At 40.1% G+C, this 25,855-nt stretch overlaps 1 protein-coding gene across 1 annotated transcript in view; it reads right to left on the bottom strand.

The window, feature by feature from the left end:
• Positions 1-5,750: 5,750 nt before the first annotated feature.
• LOC143171865 (alpha-protein kinase 2-like) overlaps positions 5,751-25,855 on the bottom strand; it is a 45,198-nt gene continuing 25,093 nt past the window's right edge. Inside the window, exons 6-13 of the mRNA XM_076360973.1 lie at positions 23,892-24,039; positions 20,815-20,942; positions 20,673-20,708; positions 18,419-18,693; positions 18,209-18,297; positions 14,681-14,898; positions 12,756-12,804; positions 5,751-8,391 (exon numbers count right to left, since the gene is read on the bottom strand). Coding sequence (XP_076217088.1) covers positions 8,157-8,391; positions 12,756-12,804; positions 14,681-14,898; positions 18,209-18,297; positions 18,419-18,693; positions 20,673-20,708; positions 20,815-20,942; positions 23,892-24,039 — 1,178 coding nt within the window. The 3' untranslated portion in view covers positions 5,751-8,156. The remainder of the gene's footprint in view (positions 8,392-12,755; positions 12,805-14,680; positions 14,899-18,208; positions 18,298-18,418; positions 18,694-20,672; positions 20,709-20,814; positions 20,943-23,891; positions 24,040-25,855) is intronic.

The raw sequence follows: 25,855 nt of genomic DNA, 5'->3' as shown, positions 1-25,855 counted from the left end.
GCTTATCCACTGCTGTCCCACCTACCTGACATCATCCTTCCAGTATATATTGCACCCATTGGCGTCCTCTTCCCTGGTCCAGTTTTGCTTTCAGGAACAATAAATCTTGATCTTGACTACCAGATAAAGCATGAATGGATGGACAGAAATATCCTGACGTTATTCCTCCCTTCTGATGTTTCCTACATTACACAGGAAGCTCATTCAAACACATTTCTGTAGTAGCAGTACCAGCCTTTTGGTGTGTGCCACGAAGGCTTTTTGCTGGGTCCTGATGACAAGTCCATCCCTGTTATGACACTTGATATGGACCTGTCACATCACCGAACTGATACACTGTGCTGCCATGTGCATGGCACAAATCTAGCCACAGCAAACAAGCAGCTCTCATCACCTGATCCTGTGTGCACCCCTATCACAGGACCAAATACATATCTACTGTGCGTTTGGGGCAACACGAACATGGTTCATGTGTAAGTGAGCTTTTAGTTGTATAAAAAGGCGGCAGGTCCTTTGTGAAAAGGGTAAAAAGGGCAAGGTGAGGGCTGGGCTGCCCCATAGCATAAGGTTGGGTCCTATCTTTTGCCTGAAAGGAGCAGATAATGAATTGGAAAGACTGATGTAGTGGGCCAGATCCAAGACATCTGGCACAGACTGGGCATCTATAAGACCACTAAGCATTAACACTAAGAAGGGACATTGTTCTGCCACCGCTGCAAAACAAGCAACCTCAGTCACCCGTAAACACAGCCAGTATCCAGCAGCAACAGAAACGCTCCCAAAGCCAGTATTCTCCTGCTGTCCAAGACTCAGTAAATCACAGTAATTTCACACCCACAATATTTTATGGTAGACTCACAGTGAAATCAGCAGAGCTGCAGGTAATTATGGCTTATTTTTCCAAAGGTCTTTGCTGAGAACAAGCTTCTAGCTGAGGGAATCTTTGTGCAGGTAAGTTGGAGGGCTGGGGTGGGCAAGAGAGCTGGAACTCCTTTCTCTGGCTTTGCGGGAGGAAAGCGAAAAGTGACCTTGTCTGCAAGGCCCTCTGTGTAATTTTTTCACAGCAGCTACTTTTCTTCTCAACCTTTGATTGAGGGAGAATGAAGAAAGTCCTTTCCCTTCCTCACCACACCTGCAGTGCTTTCTAGGGAGCCTGTACCAGTCTTGCTTGCCCTTTTCCTGATTACTGGCACTGCGATTTTTCTTATTTGAAGAACATCTTATGCTGTTTCTCTCCTCTCACGCAGTAAGCCTCATGTGCTGCTTGCCTGAGCACAATATCGATATCATATCAACAGAAAGAGCAGGAGATTAGGTCTGTCATTTTGGACTAGCTCTATGATTTGCAATGTCACCACAGCTTATTCCACGTCATTCATTCTTTTAGAGGTGCAAAACATGAATCACCACTGCTTGTACTCCAGTGGTGAAATGGCAGTACAGGCTGCCCAGCTTCTACTTGTAATGTTATTAAAGGAAACCCATTTAAAATATTCAGTCAAACATCCATCTGGGCAAACAGTTCCTAACCTTCCCCTGGTGCTCTGTGGCAGGATAGCAGTGTAGATTAATTCTCTCTCCCTATTACTTTCTTACTACTGTGCTCTTAAAACTCAAAAATGAAGTTATTTACTGAGGCTTTTATTGTAGAGCAACTTGATCTTTACAACACCCACACAACTATTAGATACACTGAAATTTCTTGAAGAGGAAAAAAAAAGAAATTAAGGCATAATGGAGCTGCAACCCTGCAGTTCACTGTTAGGTTATGTGAGGCTAAGCTGCGGGAGTTATACTGAAAAGTTCCTCCAGTAAGAATTACATACAAATTTCTCTTGCTACGTGGTATAGCGAATGGATTGGGAAACACACTGCCTGTCTTCTAACGGGGTCCTCCATCTTACATCTCCTTGAAGTGGATAAATATTCAAGGCACAGCATTCAACATACATCAGCTGCCTTCTAAGTTGCATCCTCTGGAGACCTGGGAGCAAGCAATTTGTAAAGCAGGTGTATGCATAAGGACAGGGAATATGTATCACAGTGCTGCAATGATCTATTCATCCAAGACTAGTCAGTCATAGATTCAAATCCTGAAACTTAGCAGTCTGGCTTTGTTCGTTTGGAAACTTGAAATGAAGAATAATCTAACTTCTATGGCAAGGATCTGTCTTCCTGCAGACATTTTGGTTAAAAGTTTCTCAATTTTCCAGTTCTAAAGAAAATTCTTCTGCACCCTAGACATATCTCCCCACATTTCAGGACCAGGCTGACTGTTTTCTATACTCACCAACTTTCTGCTTGTGGGTGAGATTGTTATTTAAGATCTAAAGCTGGAACCAGAGTTTGCAGCTGATGCGCAGCAACTGTGCACTGGTCTTCAAAACTGCAAGCTGTCTTCTTGAATCCGTGGAGGACTGATGTACTCTGATTCATTCACTGCTACCATTGAACACTTCTGAACATTCAGGTGACATTTTCAAATATACTCGGGGTTCTATTTCAAATGGGACTGAGGAGGCCAGTTTCCACTGAGCAATAAAGTTCTAAGGGTCACAGACACATTTTGGAAAAAAGATCAACTTAAAGAGTTATGTGCCTAATATTTTGTGGATATGGACCTACACTGAAATCCCTTAGGTGTTTTTGAAAAACATTACCACTGGAGCTCAGATGTTTTTTAAAGCACGTAAAAACTGCGAAAGAACAGGTAGAATTATCAGTTTATCTGTAGGGACACATACATCTAAAAACTCAATACCTATAGACCATTCATGCGATTAATTACTTTTGAACAAGAAGAAACACCCTGTAGAAGCTTTATTGACTCCATTCTTGAGTGTTTTATCATTGTTAGTCTGTGTAATAGAATTTAAATCACAAAGCATTAGTGCTTCAGCCTAAACTACAGTGGTGCCCTATGAAAAGCATAACATTTTAAAATTGCTATCAGAACACAGTGCAATTCATTCATTCTATGTGTGCTTAAGAATATTTATTAATATAATAACGCAACTGCTAGCAGCAAGAATTAACCTCTAAATGCTCCTTTAAAAAATGGGTTCCAGTTTCTGCTTTGCTGATGTTTCTGCTGAGATTAGAATACGTATTTATTTGACTTGCTCACAAAACCCATGCTTTGGTTCCCCTATGTAAAAGGCAAAAAGCAAACTTTGGCTCAGTTTAAAACACTGTCTGTGAAACAGATAGCTGTTTCTCCCATTCATCTAAACGGGCCATTAAATCTAGAGCCCAATGAGAATACTGTTTACCCTACTGATAATTATTATTTCACTGCTTATGATTTTGCAGATATCCACCTGATGCATATTGGTAACACAGGTACACCAAGGTAAAACCATAGTTCTACTAGGTGAATCTTTCTTCTGGCATTGAAGTCAACCGACATAAATAGGACCAAACTTTCTTTTCCCAGTCTGATTTCTTGGTCTAAACCTTTGTATGAAGTTGAGTTTAGATGTACTCAGCTTTCATTCTTTTTCAGATAGCCAGGAAAATACTTCCTGATACAGGGTATGTATGTATTTTCTGTAACAGCAAGACTAAGGTGGGTAGAGTGGCTAGTTATCAGTCTACAAAGAACAACAATTATTAGCAAAGTCTTTTAAAAAAAAAAATCTGACACTAAAATTGAGACATGGGCAGACAAACAGTCTGTTAATCATCATTTCCCATCAGTTTTTGACATGCATATTGGAGCTCTTTCTGTGTCACTGTCAGACTATCTAAATTTTAAACTCTTTATATCATGATCCAGAAACGTCAGTAAGGAATTGAGGATGTTTTTGAGAGGGGCCTGCATGGACAAGGTATTCCTACCACAGAGTTCTACCTGTCAAACAAGACAGACAGGAGGGCAGAACAGACAGCTCAGCAAGTGTGAAAGAGGATGGGGCAACAAGGAAACAAATAAAAGACAAAGACTCAATTCTCTACTTCCCTTAGGTACACCAAAGAGCAATCATCTGAGTACCATGACAGAGCAAGGTTTTAGAACTTGTCAAGATGGCTTTAACCTGAGGTAGTCAAGCATTTTCTACTTTTGGTAGCTATTAATGTATAATTATCTCAATGTAATTGCACGTGTAGCTGAACTCAAAGGCAATGATTGAATTTTAACAGGATCATGTCACATTATTATAATTGAAGCTTTTGTTCTATTACAGAAAAATGACTGCTTTAAATCAGTGTATTGCCAGGTTTTCCTATTATCATCAGTTGGACTTTCCACTGACAGAAATTCAGGAATTGTGACTCACACAGTGTTGTAATACATCAGCAATGTAATATGCCTATTAACAAACAAAATACGTTCAATAAACTCCTGAGCAGTGGAAAAGCATCCATTTTAGCTGGGTGTATGTCTCTTTAATCCAAATATGATGGCTTGCTATTATATAATGCTCCATGTACACATTTACTCTGCGAGATCAATAAGAAAATGAAAATTAGCTTTTGAGTACAGATGTTAAGTCTAGTTGAAAGATGAATGAAAAACATCAAATCCATCAAAACAGAAATACAACCAGAATGTGGCCCAAGTCCTTAATTAATACTTCATCAGTGGGCTTGGAGGACAGTTCCCCACAGAGGAAAACATTCTAAAAGATTCACTTACGCTCACTGCCAGGGGACAAGAATGTCATCATCTTTTCTTTAGAAGGCAACACAGAGCACAGAGCCTTTCATTGTATTGTGTTCCATGAACATGTGGAGCATAAACATCCTCATTCAGATCTATGGTTTCTGCTGTGCTTATTTTGGCCAACAGGTGTAAACAACATTTTCTCCAAGTTATTGATTAAATAATAAGGAAGAAAGTTATGACTCAGTCCTGCAAACCACTGCAGGGATGGAACTATGGTCACAGATGGGTGCTCTGAGAATCCATCTGAGCTTGAATTCTTGCAGGACTGAGACCTCCATCTTTCCAGACAAGGATAATATTCATTGTCTCTGTGCTGTCATCAGTATTGAACACACCAGGTAAATGCAGTAAGGTGATGTTTTTACACAGGCATGAAATATCAACGAAACTAATTCTCTGAAGTTGTGGGCGTGGGAGAGTGTTGGTTTCCCAATACCCTGTCTCTTAGAGATCAGAAATATCAGGAAGCTGAATACTTAAGAAGGGAAATGGGAGCAAATTTCCTTCCCAAAGATGCTACATGCCACTATCATACTTGGTATTTCTTGAACGACCAGACACAGTCAACTTGGTTGAAAAAGAAAGCTAGGGAACCACTTTTCAGCTCCTACGTGACAGACAGACAAGAGTACCTTAGGTAAAGTAAGGGTGGCCTGCAAACATACACACGTGCACATGTGCACACATGCAGTATCTGGATCAGGCAATAAGCCCCAAGTGAGCCTTCTCTGTTTATAGCAGCGCATGAGGGAATTCAAGTTCAATGGCTATACCAGGCCTCACTTTTTTTATGCAGGCTTCTTACATTGCCCCTTGGCTTTGATGAGCAAGCAGCCTCATAACTGGGGGTGTTACATCATCCTGCACACTATTGACACGCATGGCTACAGAAGAACTGGAAAGATCTGTGGTAAACTCTCCTTCCCATATTGGTACTCTCCATTGATGGAAAGCTGTCAGGAGCAGAGCTGCTGTTGAGACCCTCTCCCATCACCACAGAAGGGGAAAGGGCTACTCAGCTAGGCCCACTGACACACAGTGTTGGCCTAACAGCACGGTCCCCTGGTCTGGGTGGCCGGCTTCATGCTAACTGCCTGGCACTGACATTCTTGCCCCTGACTGATCCAACAGTTCCAGCTGCAACATGACAGAGCGCCCAGTATGCCCCATTCCCAACATCTTCTCTTCCTCACCAAAGCTAGCCAGAACCGCAAGCAGCAATAAGCATCAGCAGAGTACAGAATTCCAGACTCAAATAAATGATGCACTGATGATTGCCAGGTGGCAGTGGAAAGTGGCTTGGTGCCATCCCCATTGCGAGGTGCACTGTCTGGCCATGCACAGTGTCTCGTTCTCTTACACGCACCGACTTCCTTTTGGCTGAGAGAGAGATGTGAGTGAACTCAGACTGGTTCCTGGTTTGAACTGAGACACCAGAACAGTGGGACTTCCCTGGGAAAACCTCTTCCCTACAGCACAGCCGGTATCAGTAAGACCATCTGCCTCATCTATGCCACATGTCCCTCTGCCTGCTGTGTTTGATAACTCCTTCAAAACTTCTGCTCTGTATACTTTTCTACCTCCATTCTCTTGTGATACTTCAGATTCTCTGCAGTAGTACAGCATTGTCATTCACCTTTATTTTGAAATGAATGGCTTCCCATCCTCAGTACATTGTAATTGTTTTGTCAAGGTTTCATTCTCAATGTTTTGACCCAGATTTCAGTCACACTCAGAGTTTTCACCTTCCTTTGGCATTTTCTATGCAAAAACTCATCTTTCAAATAGTCTTTCATACATTCAATTTTACGTGGACTACAATGCCATCCTAATTTCTGCAATACCGTTTTGTAGTTGATCTCCTCCACCTAAGTTAGCAGAAAACTATTAAAAACTCAAATGCTTCAGAACAACGCTAGAGAACTTCATCCCATGTAACAGTAGGAATTTAAAATGCAGATGTCTGTCTGACACTTTGCTTCCTTCTCTCTCAATGGAGAGACATAGGCACTTTTTTGGCACAGTTAATCTAACCTATTTCAAATGTTTGTTTTTCAGATAACCTGCACTTTGCTCTAAATTCCATTGAGAAGACCTCCATTAACCGTAAAGGGAGCCCAGGATGACAAGCCTAAATGTTACATCTACATTGCAGTCAGATGAGTTTCTGTCCCTAGTGTCAGCTAGTCCCCAACAGTTTATCTCTTATTTGGCACACACTGCTTATCAATATAAAGCAGAACCTAGTCTGAAATCACTTTTATCTTCCTCAGCACTGATGGGACTCCTACACACAGGTATTGGTTTCTGGCACCACCTGCTATTTAGCAATCACACAGGAATAAGAAGTCTGACAACGTTCACTGTTTGTATTCTGTGTTAGGCACTGCAGGTTGGGTTTTCAACTGCCACCTCCAGTAAACTTGTTGCCGACGTGTCCTCTGACATGCATAGCTCCCTCCTCTGGCTGCAAATCTCCACATAAGCTACACTTAAGTTTAATGGAGCACAGTATCTTTTTTCAGTTTTGGCCCTGCCTAGGCATTTCGGATAAATCATGACTCCTTAGCAGACAGGTACTGGCCCAGGGCACTTGTCATGTTCCTTTATAAAACAACTCTACGCTACACAGAAAAGTCATTGTACTTATTCTAGTTGAAAATGCTGCAAGGTACTGAAATACCCTCCATATGTAATGGTTTATTTCAGAAGGTATCTGTTTGGCAACATGCAGACTCCAAACCTCTATCCTACAACAGGATCGGTGCAAGCACAACAGTACTGTGCCATGGGGTTCACTGTAGATTCAAGGAAGCTTGCATGGAAAGCAAGGAATTCTATGGAGAATCACACAAGTTGCTCATCTTTAAGCTGATGACATCACTTTGGTGAGGACCTTAAAGATGCTAGCTAATTTTGTGGGGGACAGAAGACAGATATGTCCAACCATGAATGGCTTTGTCTTGTATTAAAAGACATGTAAGTGGGAGAAAAAACTACAAGAATAGGATTATAGTAGGATTACAATATGCAAAAATCTGGTAAAGGAAACATTTTTTCTATAGCAGCCTGAGCAACAATACTGTGCAAAACTTTTACTAAGTGGTATCTTAAATATATTGATGTCTATGTAGCAGCTGAACCCACAGCGTCACAGGCAGAGACACACAGAAGGGAAGATGTTCTCCAGTGACCTGTGGTGCACTCAGTGTCCAAGACTCAAAATGTGCAGATACCAATACACAGAAGAGTTATAAAATAATCCAGGCAGATGGCTTAGTTTGTCTTGAAACCTTGCTCTGGTGTTAAATCTCAGGTACCAAGACCATAGAATCAGCTCCTTTCTTTGTTGCTGACATCAGCATCAGGATGACTTCAAAATAAAGTCATAAGGCAAAAGACTAAAGTTATGCCCCCACCAGGTCATTGGTGCCTATCACTACTACATATCCTCGAGAGGAGTTTTCACAGGATGGGACAGTGCAACTCAGTGCTCTGAAGAAATGAAGTCTCTAGGTTCTCTTGCTTTCTTGGGCACTGTTTTCTTTATAGTCGATGAGTTTGGTAGATTTTTGCTTTTCATGGATGTTGCTTTCCTCTGTTTTTGATGAGTGGTTCGGAGAGATTTCAGCCCCAGCATCTCACAGTACTTATTGCACTGGTGGAGGGCTCTGAACTGCTCAATGAAGGAAATCGAGCAGTTGCCTTTAAAACCTTTGTATCTGTAGCAACAAAGAAAAAAAAAGCCAAATGGGATTTCAAGATTCATTTTCAGCACAGGGAGGCAGAGTATGGCTGTTGACTCATAAGCAACTTGAAAACATTAAGCAAATCTCTTCCACCCATGCTGTTTTGAGAAGCACTAACTCTGTCACAGAAAATCAAACTGAGCCATTGAGACGTGAAGGAACCAGGCAATAAGTAGCGACAGAAGAGGGAAAAGGGTTAAAGAGGCATAGTTCTGTGGTCTGTATCCTGGCTACTATTTTTCATTTCATTTAGTTGGGAATATAATTGTCTGCTGGCTGACTTTGTCTCAGTAACATATAAATGAAATCCATTCTACATCTATGAACAGTTCTTTTGACTACCATGAAGAGACAAGGTTGCTGCATAAGATATTGTCAGAACCAGAAGCTGTTTTCATCCAAACATGTACGTAACTTCTGTGCTACGCTCCTCCCTCACCCAGGCTTGACTACAAGATCCCAAGGAGCCAAGCCTCTTGGGGAAGAAGGATGTAAGGAGCGTTCCTGAGGAAGGTAGTCTCATCTAGCCTTCACAGTTCCCAAGCCACCACCGTATCTCCCACTGCTACCTCTCCCTTCTTCAGTGGGCTAGTAGAGCCAGGGAGTAGGCAGAGCATGTACATCCCTCTTCTCCTCACCTTGCCACTGGTTGCTGACATTCCTTCTGGTGCCTGCTTTTTAAGCTGCATCAGCTTTTTTTAAAAGCTGCACCTGCTTTTTAAAGGAGTAATTTTTGGTCAAATTACCAGGATGGAGAAGAGAGAAGAAAGGCCAGGGTGCTCCTCTCCTTTTTTGGTAACCTTAGAAAGTGCACGTTCTACCCTATTCTCTTGCTTCACTGGACACACAGTGTCCTCAGCTGTGAACTGTGAGTTATCACTGCACGAAAAACAAACAAACAAGATTTAGCACTGAAATTAACACAACATGCTCATTGCACAGCATTCCAGAGAACTTCTTTCCTCATGCAGATTGCATAGTGCTAAAGAAAACACTGTTTCTCTGAGGTCAAACTCTTTCTGACCATTCTGTGCTGTTATAGCTTGTGGTATGTGTAACTGGGGGAAGGTCTCCATTAGTGAATGGCTTCTAAATTGTACAGTCCGTATTGCACTCATATGTTTTGTATTCAATAACACCAAACTATTGACCATTCCAAGCCCTGAAAAATATGAAGCTGTTATTTTGCACTGCATGCACTATTCATTCACTGACTAGATGACTGATAAATAAAACCCGGACAGAATTTCATCTCCCAAACTTGACAGTTGGGGGTTGGCCCAAACCAAATCTTCCTTAAATCTGAAGGGGGAATGTTGGATTTGTCCCCAGGCTTAAACTCCCCAATGCCTCTTTTTGCCATGTTGAGCAAAACTAAATTTGTCAATGCCCTGAAACCAGATAGACTTTCAGATCCACATTTGGCAAACAGCCCTCCTGTTAATCATCGTGACCGTAGGTCACTGTGTTCCTGATTCCTTCATCTTTGTGTTTACCATTCTTGGATAAATACCTGGGCACTTGTGCACAGCTTCTAAACTGGCTCACTGTTTGCACTTAGAAGCCAGTCACTGTGTTGTATTATTTTTGTTTACATTCGCCAAAGAATCTACTAAGTAGCTTATTTAAAGGATTGATTGCCTGACTCTGGTGCACCCCAGTGGCTACATTAAAAACACTTTCCAGGCTTTTCGGTTTCTAGTTAGGCTTTGCCCTCTGCTGACAGAAACTGTACTGCAGCTACCTCAGCGCATTGCTTTGGCTTCGTTTGGTTTCCAATTCACTGATAAAACAGACATAAATGCTCATCCAGAAATATTTGTTCACACTTGGAATATGAGTCTGGACCCCCATAAAAATCATTAACAGCAATGAGCAATGCTGAATATAGGTACAACATTTTAATATATGCTGTTTATTGTGCTTGGTTTACAAGAAACACTGGGGTATAAACAATGGCCGTGAATAATTCATGACAGTTGCCATATTGGCTTTTGTAAATTCATCAATAACAGTTTCTACTATGACATTAGATTATTTGAAAGCTTGCTTATACCATGAGCATGGCGGGGGTGGGGTGGGGGAGATGGATTTTTTTTTTCAGGTTTTTTTTTTCCCTGATCACAAGTTTAATCTTAGAGTGAAATTAGAATTGTATTTAATTTACATTCCAACCAGGAACAATATGAAGGTTTTTCCATTCATCGAGGATCACAGAAGCATTTCCCAAGGATATTTTTGGTTTGCCTTGATGTGATTGGCCCAGGCTTAGAAGAATTGGAGGCAGAGGACCTGTCTGTGATCACTGAGGTCATTACCTCTGCAAAGAGTGATTGAGGAAACTATGGGAATTTCTACATGCAATTACACCAAAAATTACACAGGTTTGTATCTTCTCTAACAATATAGTTAAAATCATAACAGTATCATACTGTATTTTTTAGTTAAGTAGGACTATGTATGTTCTCCCCAACATGTGAGATAGACAATCTCTCATCAGCATGGCTGCACACTACCAAAAGCAGCAATAGCCAGTAATACAGATGAATTCTGTGTACTTGTTTGTTTTCTGCATCCAGGCTCGCGGAATTAAAAATCAAACTGCAGATATTAATGCAGAGGTGACCATTCTGGGAAAGGAGCATGGAAGCAAAATACAGGACCAGGAAAAATCTGTTGTCCTGTAGCAATATCATTAGCTAAACGACAAACAAAATGATACTCAACATTTTTAAGACGTTGTTCATGAAGGGAAATGATATTCCCTTATATATGACTGAGGTGATCCTTACTGCAGCTTGCATTGCATATCCATTTTCTCACTTCACCTTCCTCTTCCATAGTCCAACATGTGTTTTTATAGGAGTAATTTCCCAGAATATTCTGGTGTCAATTTTTTAATAATTTAAAAGATATTGTGAGGGTTTTTTCCTGTACCATGAGTATATAGACAAGATCCAGTTTAGTATAAAGACTCAATACATGTGTTTGGATCTGCTTTTTTCTATCAGTTTCTCAAAAAAGAATATGAATTTAAAGCATTGGTCACAGGCATTTATCCCCATCCCCTTTCTCTTTCCAGCAGCCAGCTGATTTGAATGACTGCCTACACTGCCTATTTCTATCAATGGCTCTTTTGGCCTGTGGTATAACTAGAAGCTTTAATTAACAGAAACTTAAGAGAAGTGGAAGAAAGTTAGAGCGTTAAAGGCCTATATCTTTACATACATGCTTAAGTCTCCTAAAAAGACCTGAAGCCATTGCAAAACTACTAGGAAACAGGCCTCTCTAAATATTATGAACAGATCTTTTGTTATAGCTCAGAATTACTGCTTTTGAGAGAGGAGGGAAAGAGATACCATCAAATCCCTTAACACATTTCCTTTTTTATCAGATAAGCAGCCTATACAAAGCTAAACAGACATCTTCCCCCCACCCATGCAGCTGACAAGAACACGGGCTCAAGAAAAGCTTACAGTCACTGCCTGCTATAGGAAGAAAAACTAACCATAGAGTTCTAAACTGAGAAAAGAGTCTTTATAAAAGCTTGCATCATAAATACATATTCTAAAGCTTTGGCACTTTTGCTGGCTGCAAGAAGGATTTCAGCTGTGTTCTCTCATGCAGTCCCTGAAAATTCCTTGCAAAAAGGGCAATATAAACTGGCCCCTTTCAGGGAATCTCCTTCCCTAGTTCCCACAGCACTGTGGTAGATAGCCTCTCTTCTTCCAGTGGAAGAGAAGGAGGGGAGAAGGGTCACCTTAGCTACTGGCAGCAGGATCTAGGTATAAGCACTTGTATTTGCATTTGCTGGGGCAGGTGCTAATGAGTGCAAGCCCAGCTGGAGCTCTGGCTCCAACAGTATGCTGGGGTTTGAGATATTTCCTCCACGGTCAGAAGCTCTGGGCAGCATAAACACCATGTCTTTCCTCGTACCCCAGGCTGGAGCCAGTGTTGGCCCTGCATTTTCAGCCCCACCTTCCTGCAGCTGATGTACCACCAAGTAAAGTGCCTTACTTGCTTGTAAGTCACCAGAGACCTTGATTTCACTCTTGAAATGCCCTTTGAATAACCCTATTTTAAGGGAGGCATGAAGGAAAAGTAAAGCCCAATCTACAGTGTAGCCCCATCCTTTTAGAACAAAATAAATGTGTTTCCCCTACAGGCAGGTTCCCATAAATACGAACAAAAAGAAGTTAAAAGAGTCAGATGAGGATTTTCTTCCAAAGTTAAAGCAAGAATAAATTTCCAGTGCACCCTCCCCCAACATATTTACACTGTGAAGAGATTGATGTGTAAAGCAAAACCATGCTGTTGAGAAGTAATTTTTCACTCACCCTTTGGCCAATGTTGCTATGCCAACGTCAGTTAACTTCATTCCTACACCTACAAGGCATCAAGGAAACAGAGAGCTTATGTTACACTAGAATTTCTAGGAATATCTTCAGATTCAAGAGCACCATATATAGAGGCATTAAATATTACTTATTGATTCATGTTTTTAATTTTAATTATTTGTCACCATTTTTTCAAAACATTTTAAAGTACCTCAATTAAAAATAGGATGTTTGTGCTCTGTATCACTAGCAATTTCTAGAAGTCAGTCTCATACCTGTAGCTTACAGATAAATAGTGATACAGATAAAGGTGATAAATGGAGCATAACTTGTTTCCTGTGCTAGACAGTCAGTGGGGGGGAAGGAGGGGTTACACTTTGATGACTGCATTTTAAGAAACATACAAAATCTTTGCTTAGGCTCCTGCCCTGAGATGCGTATATTTATTTATGGGTTTTGTGGTTTTGATGCTTTTCAAACTTAGACTAAAATGTTTATCAGTAGGAACTGCATATTTGTTTTGCTAATCAAATAGCAAGAGGTCAGTCAACCTTATTTTTACTTTCTGGGTGAGAGATCCAAAATCCCTTTCTTATTCAGTATTTCCAAGAACTTGATTTTTTTTAACCTGTCCCTTTGTTGACTTGTTTATAGGCAAAATGCAGTCCTGTTGTGTGCAATTTTTTCTGTACAGGAAAATGATGGTCTCAAGACCATTTTCCTTGGAGAATACCCTCAGAAATCTCAACTGGTATGCCTGAAAAATGCAGCCTAGATACTCAAATGAGAAGATGATCAGAGAGGAAGGATGTTTCTCTTCAGCAGCAGCAGGTATATTGTCCTTTGTGGCAGCAATCATTATAGAGCTTCAGATACTATTTCTGCTGTTGTGCTTCCCTTAGGCCAGGATTTTGTTCTTTCTTCTCCCTTTAAATTACTTCAGGGGTCTTGTTTAGATGTCTTGTTGATAATTTTCCTGCCTTCTCTTGTTAAAGAATATGGGGTATTTTCTAAAATTCCACCTTTCTTTGGTTTTCTTTAACAAGGGTCTGTCTTTCTCTGTTTCAAATACATCTATGCATACTGTGTTGGGTACAGGCCCAGCATTTCAGCAGTTAGGAGGAGTCACAGACGTAGGAGCGTAAGGGCAGCATTTAGTAAATGCAAGGAGGGCATTTCTTCACCATTCTTCTTTTTTGAAGGAACATGTTTCTTGAAAGCTAGCCAGGACCTGGATGTGGAGCATTCCACTGTTCAGAGATTGTTGGTAAGTATTTAAATACAAGAAAAAGTGAAGGACTAGGATGTTATTAACAACTGAACTCTTTAATTCACAAGATGTTTCATTAACCTCTGGGAGGTGAGACAATAAGCCAGACTTGACTCATATTGAGTGTCCTGATTTACTAAGGGGACACGTGGAAGAACAACTCTCCCGTTAGAGTGCATTTGTTTTTTCTTTTCCAAACTGTCTTCTTACAAGAACATAAGCTAGGTAAAAATTCCCTTTCTCTGTTGATTAGATAAACATCATAATACTGTATAGGTTAATACATGTTCGCCCCTGCTGTCACAGTAGGCAATTAATGAATGTCTTTCTGTTCCCTAGGGTAACATACACACAAACACAGTGCACTTAAAAGAGGCTGGAAAATAAAATATCCTAACTCCCTCTCCTATCTTTTATTCTGATCTGCATGAGGTGCTGTATAAAACAGGCACAGGGCAAGGGTACTGTCCACATCTGGAGAAGACTCTGCCCATTACAGCACATTCAGCATTGCCAATAAGACACAGAAAGCCAAGAATAACATTGCTCAGAAATAAGTCCCTGGAAGTTCTGCAGTTACGGCGATTGACTGTGAGTGGTCACCAGCCTGTATCATGGGAAAGCCATGTGATTGCCCCCGACTCAGACAACTCACCTTGCAGGTCAGTGACAAGCAAGCTCCCATTGGTCTTCTCATACACCCAGTGCTGGAAGGTGCAACACTTCTGGCCAGCCTCTGAGTCTCTTCTCAGGAAATTTACTTCCTTGCCATCCCTGACAGAGTATTTCACAAATTCCCCAACCAGCTCCTCCTCCACTGTCGCATAGGGGATGTTATTAGCAGGGCGATGAACAAGAAAAATAGGAATGATCCTGAAATCAAGGGATAAAAACTAGTAAAATCCAGAGAGTTCTGTCAATGAAGGAGTAAGAAACAGACAAAGTGGACAATGATCTCAGAGAGTGAATGAACAGCTACCAAGTCTAAACCAAGCCAGGAGACATCTGGGCAAGATTCAGATTTCTAGGTAGCTCTAGAACATAATTGCATTATCCTCTATGTGCTTATTTCTTTGTATTATTTACTCAGATGTAAACTTTTTCAAAGCATACTTTCTAATGTTGTCTTACTACATCCCAAAATCTAAACTCTGCACAATAAAGGGTGCTTGCTTATTTTGGAGTATCACTGCTTTAGCTGCTCAGTCTGACTGATATATGATTCAGTCTTTCTGAGGTGTTAAGCACCTGCAAATTTGATCCACTCCAGAAAGTGCTTTGCCCAAGACCAGTGTAAGTGGAGGATTTCTCAGACTAGACTTCTAAAACCTGACACATCCAAAATTAGCAAACACTTTTGATAATGAAAATACAAAGCAACTACTTTATCAAAAAAGTAAGAGGAAACAAGAAAGTCTCTGGAAAGATCATCAGATTTTCAAGACAAGTTGACTCAAGTGAAAATCTAGAATCTGAAGATTCTTGGGCTTCAGCAAAGTTTGAATCCAGGTCAGAAAACTGCAGCTAGTTCTGTATGAAGTTTTCAGGAAATTGCAAACTTGACAAAATTTGTCTCATTTTATTCATTTAGAAATTGAGCTAGTTTAGCCAGAAAGACTTACAAAGTTTTGTAGGAATACAGGCTAGGTCCATTTATGTCTAAAGATGCACCATGCCAAAACCTCATATCCAGTATCAAATAAAATTTTGCTTGGGGTTTCATGGTCTTCCCAAAGACAAAGACTGAATGTGAAGTCATAATGACAATAGTCTGGAAGGAAGTATCTGTCTCACTGGCAACATGAACTTCTTGGTTACCAAAGTTCCTGCTGTCTGGAAAGCAATGTTCTACCTCACAGATAGCTGCCTTCTGTTTGTACTTACACTGGAAAAACTCAGCATTCTTGTTAGGCAGCACTCCGATACTACAGTATAAATCTCCAAAATTAAAACCTTAGAGTAAGCAAAAAAGTGACATCAGTGTATATTAGAGTGGAATTTAATACTGCTCTGAGATAAGGTCATTTTGGAAAGCCATTCAGCTGGAGCTGGTAACGGAACATAACCATATTTTATCAGCTAGCTCAAAAGAGCTCCTAGCAGTATCTCAGAACAAATGGGAGAAATGACTGTCACCACAAAACAGGTTTCTAGTTACTTGCTTTCTTACAAACAGCCTTATCTCTTAGAGCAACACTGCCAAAGGGGTGGTATAGTTGCTTCCAGACATACTTGTAGTAGATTCTGGAACTGGCAGAATCGTGAATGTACATATGTACTCTATATACATTGAAAGGAGGTCTAGAAGAGTTAGTCATGGGACAGAGAACCACATATAACTAGAGCCCTTCTGTATAAGTCTTCCAGTCCTAGTCCACAATCAAGCTTTATTGACACCATTAATTTATTTGTGATAAATATGTAAATTTGTAAAATGTGATATTTTACTCTTATTGTTATAGCACATGCAGTTAAACTGGTACAAATGGCCTTTATACTAGTAGTTATTCTCTTTCTAAGGAACAATCACTGCGACTGTAGGCACTTGTCTAGTTCTAACCTACTCATTCAAGGTATGAGATCAGCTTAACTCTACCAGTATCATTAAAGTGAACAACTAGTACTAGTATATAAGGCTCCATATAGTTTCATATTACTGCACACTGAAAGGAAAATAAATGGGTCACTGGTTAAAGGAAATGTTAGTACTACTCCATTGTGGAAGTATCGTAAGTAACCTCAAGACCACAGAATCTCTCTCCCCCTCCTGCCCTTTTATAAATGTCTAGCTGCCAGGCCACTGACTATTATAGGGCAGTGCTTCCTCTATCCTTTCCCCAGCTTTCTCTTACAGTCAAACGTGCACAGATAGGCTAAGGCTGTAGCTTTAAAGCTAACCCTGGAGAACGTGGATGACTTTTCTCTTGCTCTATTTCTCTTATAAAATGTTGCAAGGAATATACCCTCTTTTAAATGCAAGTTTGGTCTGACAAGGGCTGGCTAGAAGAAAGGAATCTAGCCTTAAAATTTTGAAATTAAAAAGCAAACCAGAAGCATATGCACATTATCTCTTCTTGCTCCTAGCTGCTGTCTTCCAGCCAATTGTTTAGAATAGAGCACCAGATCTGAACCTTCCATGTGTCTGTTATTTGCACCAGACTTCTAGTTTTTGTAGGATACTGCTCTCTCTCTCATATCAAAACTAGAGGTTATATCCTGTGCCTAGAGAAATCTCTCAAACACAAATCTTACCAAGAGCAATATATTTCCAGAAAAGAAGCTGACTTGCACAAATATTTTCCCTAAAAGATTCCGCTGCCATCTCCATCACTGTTTCTAATCCTGAAAAGGCTGCTTTAAGGAATCATTCCAGAGGCTGTGTTTTAAGTGGTCCTTTTTTTCAGGGAATCAGTGCAGCTGAGCAGATCTTGTGTCATCTAAATGGAGATGGAGATTCAGCATGTAGGTCTTATCCTTGAAGCAAGGCAGATGGAATTTCAACCATCCATTGCAAACTCAACTCTACACAGTAGCCTGACACTGGAACAAGAAATCCGTTGAAAAAGATCTATTACGAAATCCTCAAGGTGCCACTTCCCAGCTTCAGAGGCAGAGGTGAACCTGTATTGAGCTATTGGTCTGATGTACACATATTCAGGAAATGGAAAACTTCTGATACGAAATAAACCAATCTTTGGGAAAATCTAGCATCAGAGTTGAGCTTTTTGACTTAAGCCTCTCTTTACATAGAAAACTTGCCTATGGAGTGACTTCATACCAGCTTTAGAATGATCATGATTTCTCTCAAGATTTCATTTTTAATGAAAAGTTGGAAGGCCTGACTTATCCCCTACTGCTGTTACTAGATGATACTAGTAGTATCACCTACTGGTGTTACTTCACTAACATGAATAATTTCCTCTAAATTTATATCAAAATCATGCCTTTTGCCTGCTATTTACTGTCGTCACTCCTTATTATCCTTCTCTAAGGGGAATGGAATCTCTCTCACCACCTTGATACTCAGTATTATTTAGGTCATAACTCCAGCTGTAACACTGTTCTCAGGATTCCTCTTTCTTCTTCTTTAGTAATTACTCCTAGCAGCCAGTGGGCAGCTGTGGCACAGGACAATACACACACGCATACGTGTATATGTATATAAAAATAGATATATACTCACTCTGGTACTTCCCCAAAGCCTTCCAAGGGTTCAGCTTCAGCTGCATATATCTTCGCATACTCTCTTGCAGTATTTTGGACATAGCATTCCTATATTACAAACAGATATGCCTATGGAATATTACTCAAAACAATTAAGAGATCATCTGTCAATATTTGCAAGACAGCTTTTCCCCACAATTCTTGCTTACAAAGGACAGGGGAAGCTTACCTGCAGTGCTAGTCTGTAGTTCTTTTGAACCAGATCATCCTTACTCTTGGTCCCATATGAGATCGCGTTGTGCACTTTGAGAACACAGGGGTGGCCAGGACTGAACACTGGCACGAGGCCTTGCATCACTTTACTTCGGAAGGCTTTCCGGTGCATGCCTTCACCAAAGTGAAGCTCTTCTGTAGCTATTATTCCATGCAGGTTCCCACCAAAATAGCTGTCACTGATGAAATCTTCTCTGAACATGAGCTGCATGAATTCAATTTCTTCCACACCTAAAACACAATGCCACTTCATTCTGCACAACATCCTTCTGCAGTCACATGGAAAGGGGTGGACATGGGAGAACAAATGCATCTCTCCATAGAGTATTAAAGAAAATGCCCAATGGACACAGAATACATGGCCTCACTTGTGTTAATAAGGGGCTGAGACCCTGCTCCTCTAAATTTAGCTTGTTGCCTGTACTGTCGAAAGCCAGCATGGAGAAAGGTGGCAGTTCAGGTTCATAAGGAGAGAATACAGAGTGTAGCAAACAAAAAACAGAGGTAAAGACCACAGAATCTTGTTTTTTTAGGGGAGTTGTAAACTGGAGCTTCAAATGAATGTGAAGTAAGTCAAGCTGACTGAGAACTAAAGAGCCATTGAGGGAATACAGAGATCCTGCCAACTCTGCTTTTTTGGGAAGACAGAGACAGTAATAAAGCTAATGTACAGCAGTGTATGTAGATATGAATTTAAAAGTAGAACACAGTTCTGTGCCCAATGTGCTCAGAGCACGTTCTTCCAAAGCTAGCCTGTCTTTTCAGAAAAGCCAGAAGTTGCTGGTACAACCAGAGCTTCTTTTAGCTTTCAGCTTGGAATCTTTTCAGGGAAAGATTCTGCCAACATGTTTGTAGAGACACTCAGCTGAAAGAGGTCTCAGTCCTTATCCTATACAACCATGATGGAAACATGCCTTTCCTAGTCAAAGCCTTTTCAATCAAAAAGCAAATAGATCAATTTTAGTGATCTTTATATTCAGGAGAAATTGGTATATTTCTCTTATGCCCCCACCTGTGGATTTTGAAGGTACCAGTAGCATAAGAATGTGTGCCTGAGTTTGTTACAACTGAAATCAAGCAGGATTATGGATTTCACCCTTTTAAATGATCACTGGAATACAAACGGAAAAAAAATATAGGGGGAAAAAGAAGTGGTGAAGGTTAAGCACTGAGACAAACTAAACAATTCTAACTGCACTTCAAGTCTCTGTAATCACAACATTTCAATGAACATCAGTGGAAAAGATAAATAGGAGAACAAAAGGTGTATACTACGCAGCAATGCAGTCCTTCCAGCTCCCCTTTGTAGTTATCTCTGGTTTAGACTCTGTACACTATTGCCTCTCTTTGAAGCACAGAGGAAACAGTGCACATATAAAGCTAGAATTAGAAGGCTCCTTAACTCCACCTAAAATTCTCTGTTGATCAAAAGTTATACAGTGCTGTTACATGAAAAGTCCTGTCTTCATGTTAACAAGGAACTAAACGTTTAATTTTATTCTTCTAGAAAAAGAAAGAAAAATCAATTGGCCGAATGAAGTACTTGATTAGTACAGTGTGTTCAGAAATGATAAACCAATTTGCAATGCACTGTCTATCTTTAGCTGTAGCACAGCAAGACATATGCCGAGTGTGATTAAATGCAAGTTAACATATGGGGAAAGCATTCCAAATCTTCATGCCCGTCTTTCTCTTGGATTAAAGTTACATAGCAGGTGACTTGCAAAGACCATGTGTTCAAACACCATTGGCAAGTTTTTCTGCCAAAAGAGCTTTCAGTACTCTGTGTGTGCCTGTGTCTCTGCATGATGCGATGCAATGCTATTTCATTGTTTACTGTTTGTGAAGTGCTAGTGCATCAAGCTAACAAGGAGTTACACAGTCAAGTTCAAATCAATGGTTTGTCACAGCAGGTACTCCATACTCTACACAAACCATTCCATCCTACAGGAGGGTATTTCACCTACAAAACTCCCATGAATTAAAGCGAAATTTTATCTTTGATGGTACAGCAAAGGTGAGTGCAAAAAGGGAAAGACAGCTAGCAAAAACACAATACTGATTCAATGGCTTCAAGGGATTCCCATAGTTTCCCACGGGATAACTGTAAAAATGTCTCAGTCTGGTTGTATTTTTCCATCTTTTGTTCTACTTGGAAATCAGAAGGAACAAAGATTAGAGCACACATTCAAGCAGATGTGTGTACTTACCTTCCCAATTCTGAAAACTTGAGAGATGTTCCAATACTACAAGGAAACAAAGAAACAGCTTTTGTAGCCAAAAAAAAAAAAAAAAAAAGGAAACTGCCATTGTCATTATTATTATTAATTAAAATTATAAACTGGGATTTACCTTCAGAAGTCAGATTAAACTCAGCAGTCACCTTTCCATACATATTATTCAAGCAGCAATAATACATTCCCTGGTCTTTGTTACTGGCTTTAGCTATTGCCAAAGAGACAGGAGAGTCATCCTGGGCACTGGAACAGAAGATGTTAATTTTCCACGTTAATACTTTTAAAAGACCTTTCCTGATTATTCCACGTATCTCTCCTCCTGTCCCTGGAATTTCTGTCCCTCACTGCAAAGATTGATTTAAATATGATGCAAGTAGACAAAATATTTTATTTCACTTAGAAGTGAAATACTTAGAAGCATTCAGCCTATTATGTGTTTCACAATAGATGATCCTACTACACTCTGAGAGGAAAGTACCTCAATCAAATCTAAAAATAATTAAATCACACCAAAAGGCATTCTAATATCCCTATCAATATCATGGCCAAATATATAAAGTATGAACATATAAAAGCCCAAAATGTTGTATGCTGTTCCTCAATATTGACTCCTCACTCAGCTTTCTCTGTTTCTTTGCTTTTTTCAAGCTAGATGTTTACTCTCTGATGTCTGTATACACAATTTCACAAATGGATCAAAGGCAGATATTATTAACAGGGGTGCAATGACACGCGAATGCAGTTACAGTACTTGCAGACCCAAGCTGGCTCTGGCAGCAATAAAACCACACTGAAACAGTGCTATGCCTGAGTGAACAAGTCCTCTTAGACCATGAAGGTTTTCACATGTACCACAGTGGATGTCCATGGAAGTATTTATCTGCAAGCCAGATAATCCATGCAGGGATTATGGAGACCTGGCTATTGTGCTTCAGAGCTTTTGTGAAGTGAATTAGTGAAGATGTGCACAGTTTTGTTGGCAGCATGAAGTTTCATGATATTTTGGCATACTGGAGAACATATTTGTCCAACAATAGTTTTTAAATTAAATTACTTAGCAGATATTAATATTACTAGCAATGTGTATTTTTCAATACACATATTTCCATGTGTTGACAGGTAATAAAAATTTAAAGATTTGTTGCCAAATTTCCTGTAAATGCCCCCTATTGAAAGTAAAAGCTAAGATGTACCAAACAGTCCAGATTATGTATTTCTGTAGACTGATGTATACTTCCAAAAGAAGAAACAGTGCTTGGGTACACACAAAACAATTAATTGGATTTTTATTGTGATGGAAGGGAGATTTCCACTGAACTCTACTGAACATTTTTGAAGGAAAAATTGTAATTAGGAATCTCTCTTACTCTAAATCTCTGTTATATATTTCACTTTCATTCCAACATTTTGAAATATATTTATCCTATGAAGTTAAAATGCAAATATTTTATGTTATCACATATTTTACTTGTTATCACTGCAAAAACTGATAAATTTGATATCTCTGCAATGTTTATTTGTTAAAACACTGCAAAATTATTTAGCAGATAATGGTATGTACTAATATTACAATGGATATTGTAATACAATAATCAAAATCAGTATAGTTAAAACAACAAGAATCAGAATGACATGGGAAGTTTAACCAATTCGTGCAACTTTTTCTCTCCCCTTAAAAGAACATCTTAGAAGATGCCTTCCTACAAAATTTACTCACTTTCACAGAATTGTGCATTCTGATGGAAAAATCTTTTCTTTTTTTGCTTTGGGTAATGTTAATTTTGTATTTTTGAAACATTAAAAACAGATTTTAAGAGCTATGCGATAAGAATGTCATTACTGCTACAGAAGAAAATAACTCGTTTCATAAAAACGGAGTTTTAAGAAAAGCTGGAAAAGATCCTGATAAAGGCCTTAAGAAGCTTTTACTTCCACCCTTCTCATTGGACTGCTTCTTGTCACTCAGAGTCAGCTTAACTGGCTGGGTTGAGGGGAGAGATCATTCTTCCTTAAATTCAACTCCCATAGTTTAATCCAATCAGCTTCAAGTTCCATTCGATACAGAATATGAAGTTCAAAGTAGAATCATAGACTCCCAGAGTGGTTTGAGTTGTAAGGGACCTTCAAAGATGACCTAGTGCAACCCCCCTGCCATGGGCAGGGACATCTTTCACTAGATCAGGTTGCTCAAAGCCCCATCCAACCTGACCTTCTAGGGATGGGGCATCCACAACTTCTCTGGGCAACCTGTGCCAGTCTCACCACCCTCATAGTGAAGAATTTCTTCCTTATGTCCATTCTAAACCTACCCTCTTTCAGTTTAAAACCGTTGTCCCTTGTCCTTTCACTACAGACCCTGGTAAAAAGTCTCTCTCCATCTTTCTTAGAAGCCCCCTTTAAATACTGAAGGGCCACAAGAAGGTCTCCCCAGAGCTGTCTCTTCTCCAGGCTGAACAACCCCAGCTCTCTTAGCTTTTCTTCACTGGAGAGGTGTTCCAGCCCTCGGATCATTTTCGTGGCCTCCTCTGAACCTGTTCTAATAGGTACATGTCTTTCTTGTACTGGGGACCTCAGAGCTGAACGCAGTGCTCCAGGTGGGGTTTCATGAGAGCGGAGTAGAGGAGAATCACTTCCCTTGACCTGCTGGCCACACTTCTTCTGATGCAGCACAAGATATGATTGGCTTTTTGGGCTGCAAGTGCACATTGACGGCTCACATCCATTTTTTTCTCCACCAGTATTCCAAGTCCTTCTCTGCAGGGCTGCTCTCAATCCATTCATCCCCCAGTCTGTATTGCTTCTGCGGAATAATCACGTCAAGCTCTACATTGCATGTTAGTTGTTTCAGCAATTCACTTCCACCACACAAGGACAGACAGCCTCCCACATATTAACCAAGCATGTTTACGTTGTTTGGCTGGGTGCTGAGGTTGAAACTTCATTTGATCTTTTACAGTACTTGAAAGTTGGATGAGACTGGTTATGAACAGGCTGAGAGGAATTACTGGTGATGGAATGCAAACTATGACCAATATTAGTGCACTGTGTGAAGATATGCTTCTTAATGACCCTGTTTAAACTTATTATTTGCACCTATCATACTAATCTCTCAACAGGTACAAGAGTGAATCAATTGCATATTTTCCCAAAAGCTATTCAGAAACTACCAGTCCTTCAGAAACATTCACTCACCTTCTCTGCAGTCGAGCTAGTAACTTGGAATCTTTAGTCCATGTAATGGTGGAGTCACTATGAAGGTCACCAAACTGACAGCATAGCTTAATATTTCCAGAGCAGTCAGGGAACAACTCTGCTTGGATTTTCTTCAGCAGCTTGGGAGCTTGAAACAGAAGAGCCACAGTTTAGGATTAGAACATAATGATATTGTTTTGGCATTTTAAAGGAATCCCAGAATGATTTGCAGATGTTAATATGAATCTGACAACACTGGTAAATAATTATGATTTCTTCTGATGCAGAAACCAAGGCTTTAAAATACAGAGGTTTTAAAAGACTGATTCAGTGCCCCCCACAGTCAATAGAAATGTTTTCAATGCAAAGACATTTTGAATTTATGGAATAGGACCCAAGGGAAGTTCTAGCCTGAAAAGTCATCGACATAAAATAATTTCTTAGTCAAAACACATTCTCTCTAACTAAAGGACCAGCTGGTTTTATCAGTAAAAAAAAGACACCACAAAGGTACAGCATACCATATGGTTACATAATGAGAATTCATATTAACTGAATACTTGTACCTAGTAGATTTTTTTAACTGATCACAGCCTTTGAGAGAAAAGACTTTAAGTCCCAGGAGATGCCCAGTCTCCAAGGTGTTCTTGGAACATACCTAGCCAGGATGAGACTCTTTGCAAGATGCAGTGATGGCACCATTTCCTTTAAAACACAGCTGAAGGGAGGAACCCCCACTTAGTGGTTAGATATCTGCATTTGGTAATGTCAGTGGCCTTTGCTTCCCTCTTCAGTTTCAAAGGATTAATTTCCCGCCTCTACAGAAAGTCCCTACCTTTCCAGCCATAGGGCACGGTTCTTTTGCTAAACATTGACCATCGTGTAGAACAAATCCAAGAATCACTCAGGTTACAGAAAGACAGCACTCTGCCCAGTCTGGGGAAGGTCCTGATAACCTGGTTCTCTGCTAAGACTTGTTTTCTGCCTCACAGAATGCTCCAGCATCTTCTGCACGTGGGCATGGCGTGAGCGGGAGGATGGAGGGTACTTGGAAAGAAAGGGAATCAATATATACTTAGGGAAAGGTTTTGGGATCATGACACATCCCTGTGCTCAAGTGAGACATCCCTGCTAGATGTAAGGGATATAAAATACAAGATGTTATGTCTCCTACTGTATTAATTCTGAGCTGCTGCACTCTGAATGAGCTGGCATGACACATCTCCCTCAGCGATGCCATTCCAGCAGTCTAACTTTCCACACCTAATGCCGAAGGAATGCTGGATCCAACTCCAAGGGTCAGGCACCTGGAATTCATTGCTATGTTTAACTTGTAGTCACTGAAGTCCTTAGGCCTAAGAATCTTGCTGAATCAGGGCTAAAATGACACAGACAGTATGTGACAGAACTGTAAATAGAACTAACAGCTCTAGATTCCCTGCCCTAACCACAAAGTCGTCCCTCCTGCAGCTGAAAATAATACAAAAGAGAACACTGAGTATATACCAGACTAACCATACCAACCTTCCCATAATGCTGGGAAAAGGTCCACACAATTCTCTGAAGTACAAACATACATTCATTTCAGTCTAGACTAAAGCAGATCAGAAGCAGGTTAAGAAAATTCAGTCTTATCTGATGCAAGCCTGAATGTTTAAAACATTTTTCAAGCATAGCCTCAGGTACATGGAAAAAGATCAGGCATTTCTCAGTAATTGCAGTTTGCTTGCTCTGCTTTGAAGGAATGTGTCTCTCCTCCCACACATTTGGTTCTGGCAAAGGACACATCTTCAAACAGAGAAAAGTTTGGGTTTTTTTTAAATGTGATTGGAAAAGTAGAACTCTCACCAGACCCCACTGTAATTAGACTCTCTGAAGAGCTTCATAGTTGTGTAGCTTACTTTTAGTCACTGTTCAGTCTTGCTCTGACCTATTAAATTATTTTATGATGTGAACATGAAATG

This window comes from Aptenodytes patagonicus, chromosome W (genome assembly GCF_965638725.1).
Source record: "Aptenodytes patagonicus chromosome W, bAptPat1.pri.cur, whole genome shotgun sequence".
In the NCBI taxonomy this organism is placed as follows: domain Eukaryota; kingdom Metazoa; phylum Chordata; class Aves; order Sphenisciformes; family Spheniscidae; genus Aptenodytes; species Aptenodytes patagonicus.
This window is presented reverse-complemented; position numbering and strand designations above follow the sequence as displayed.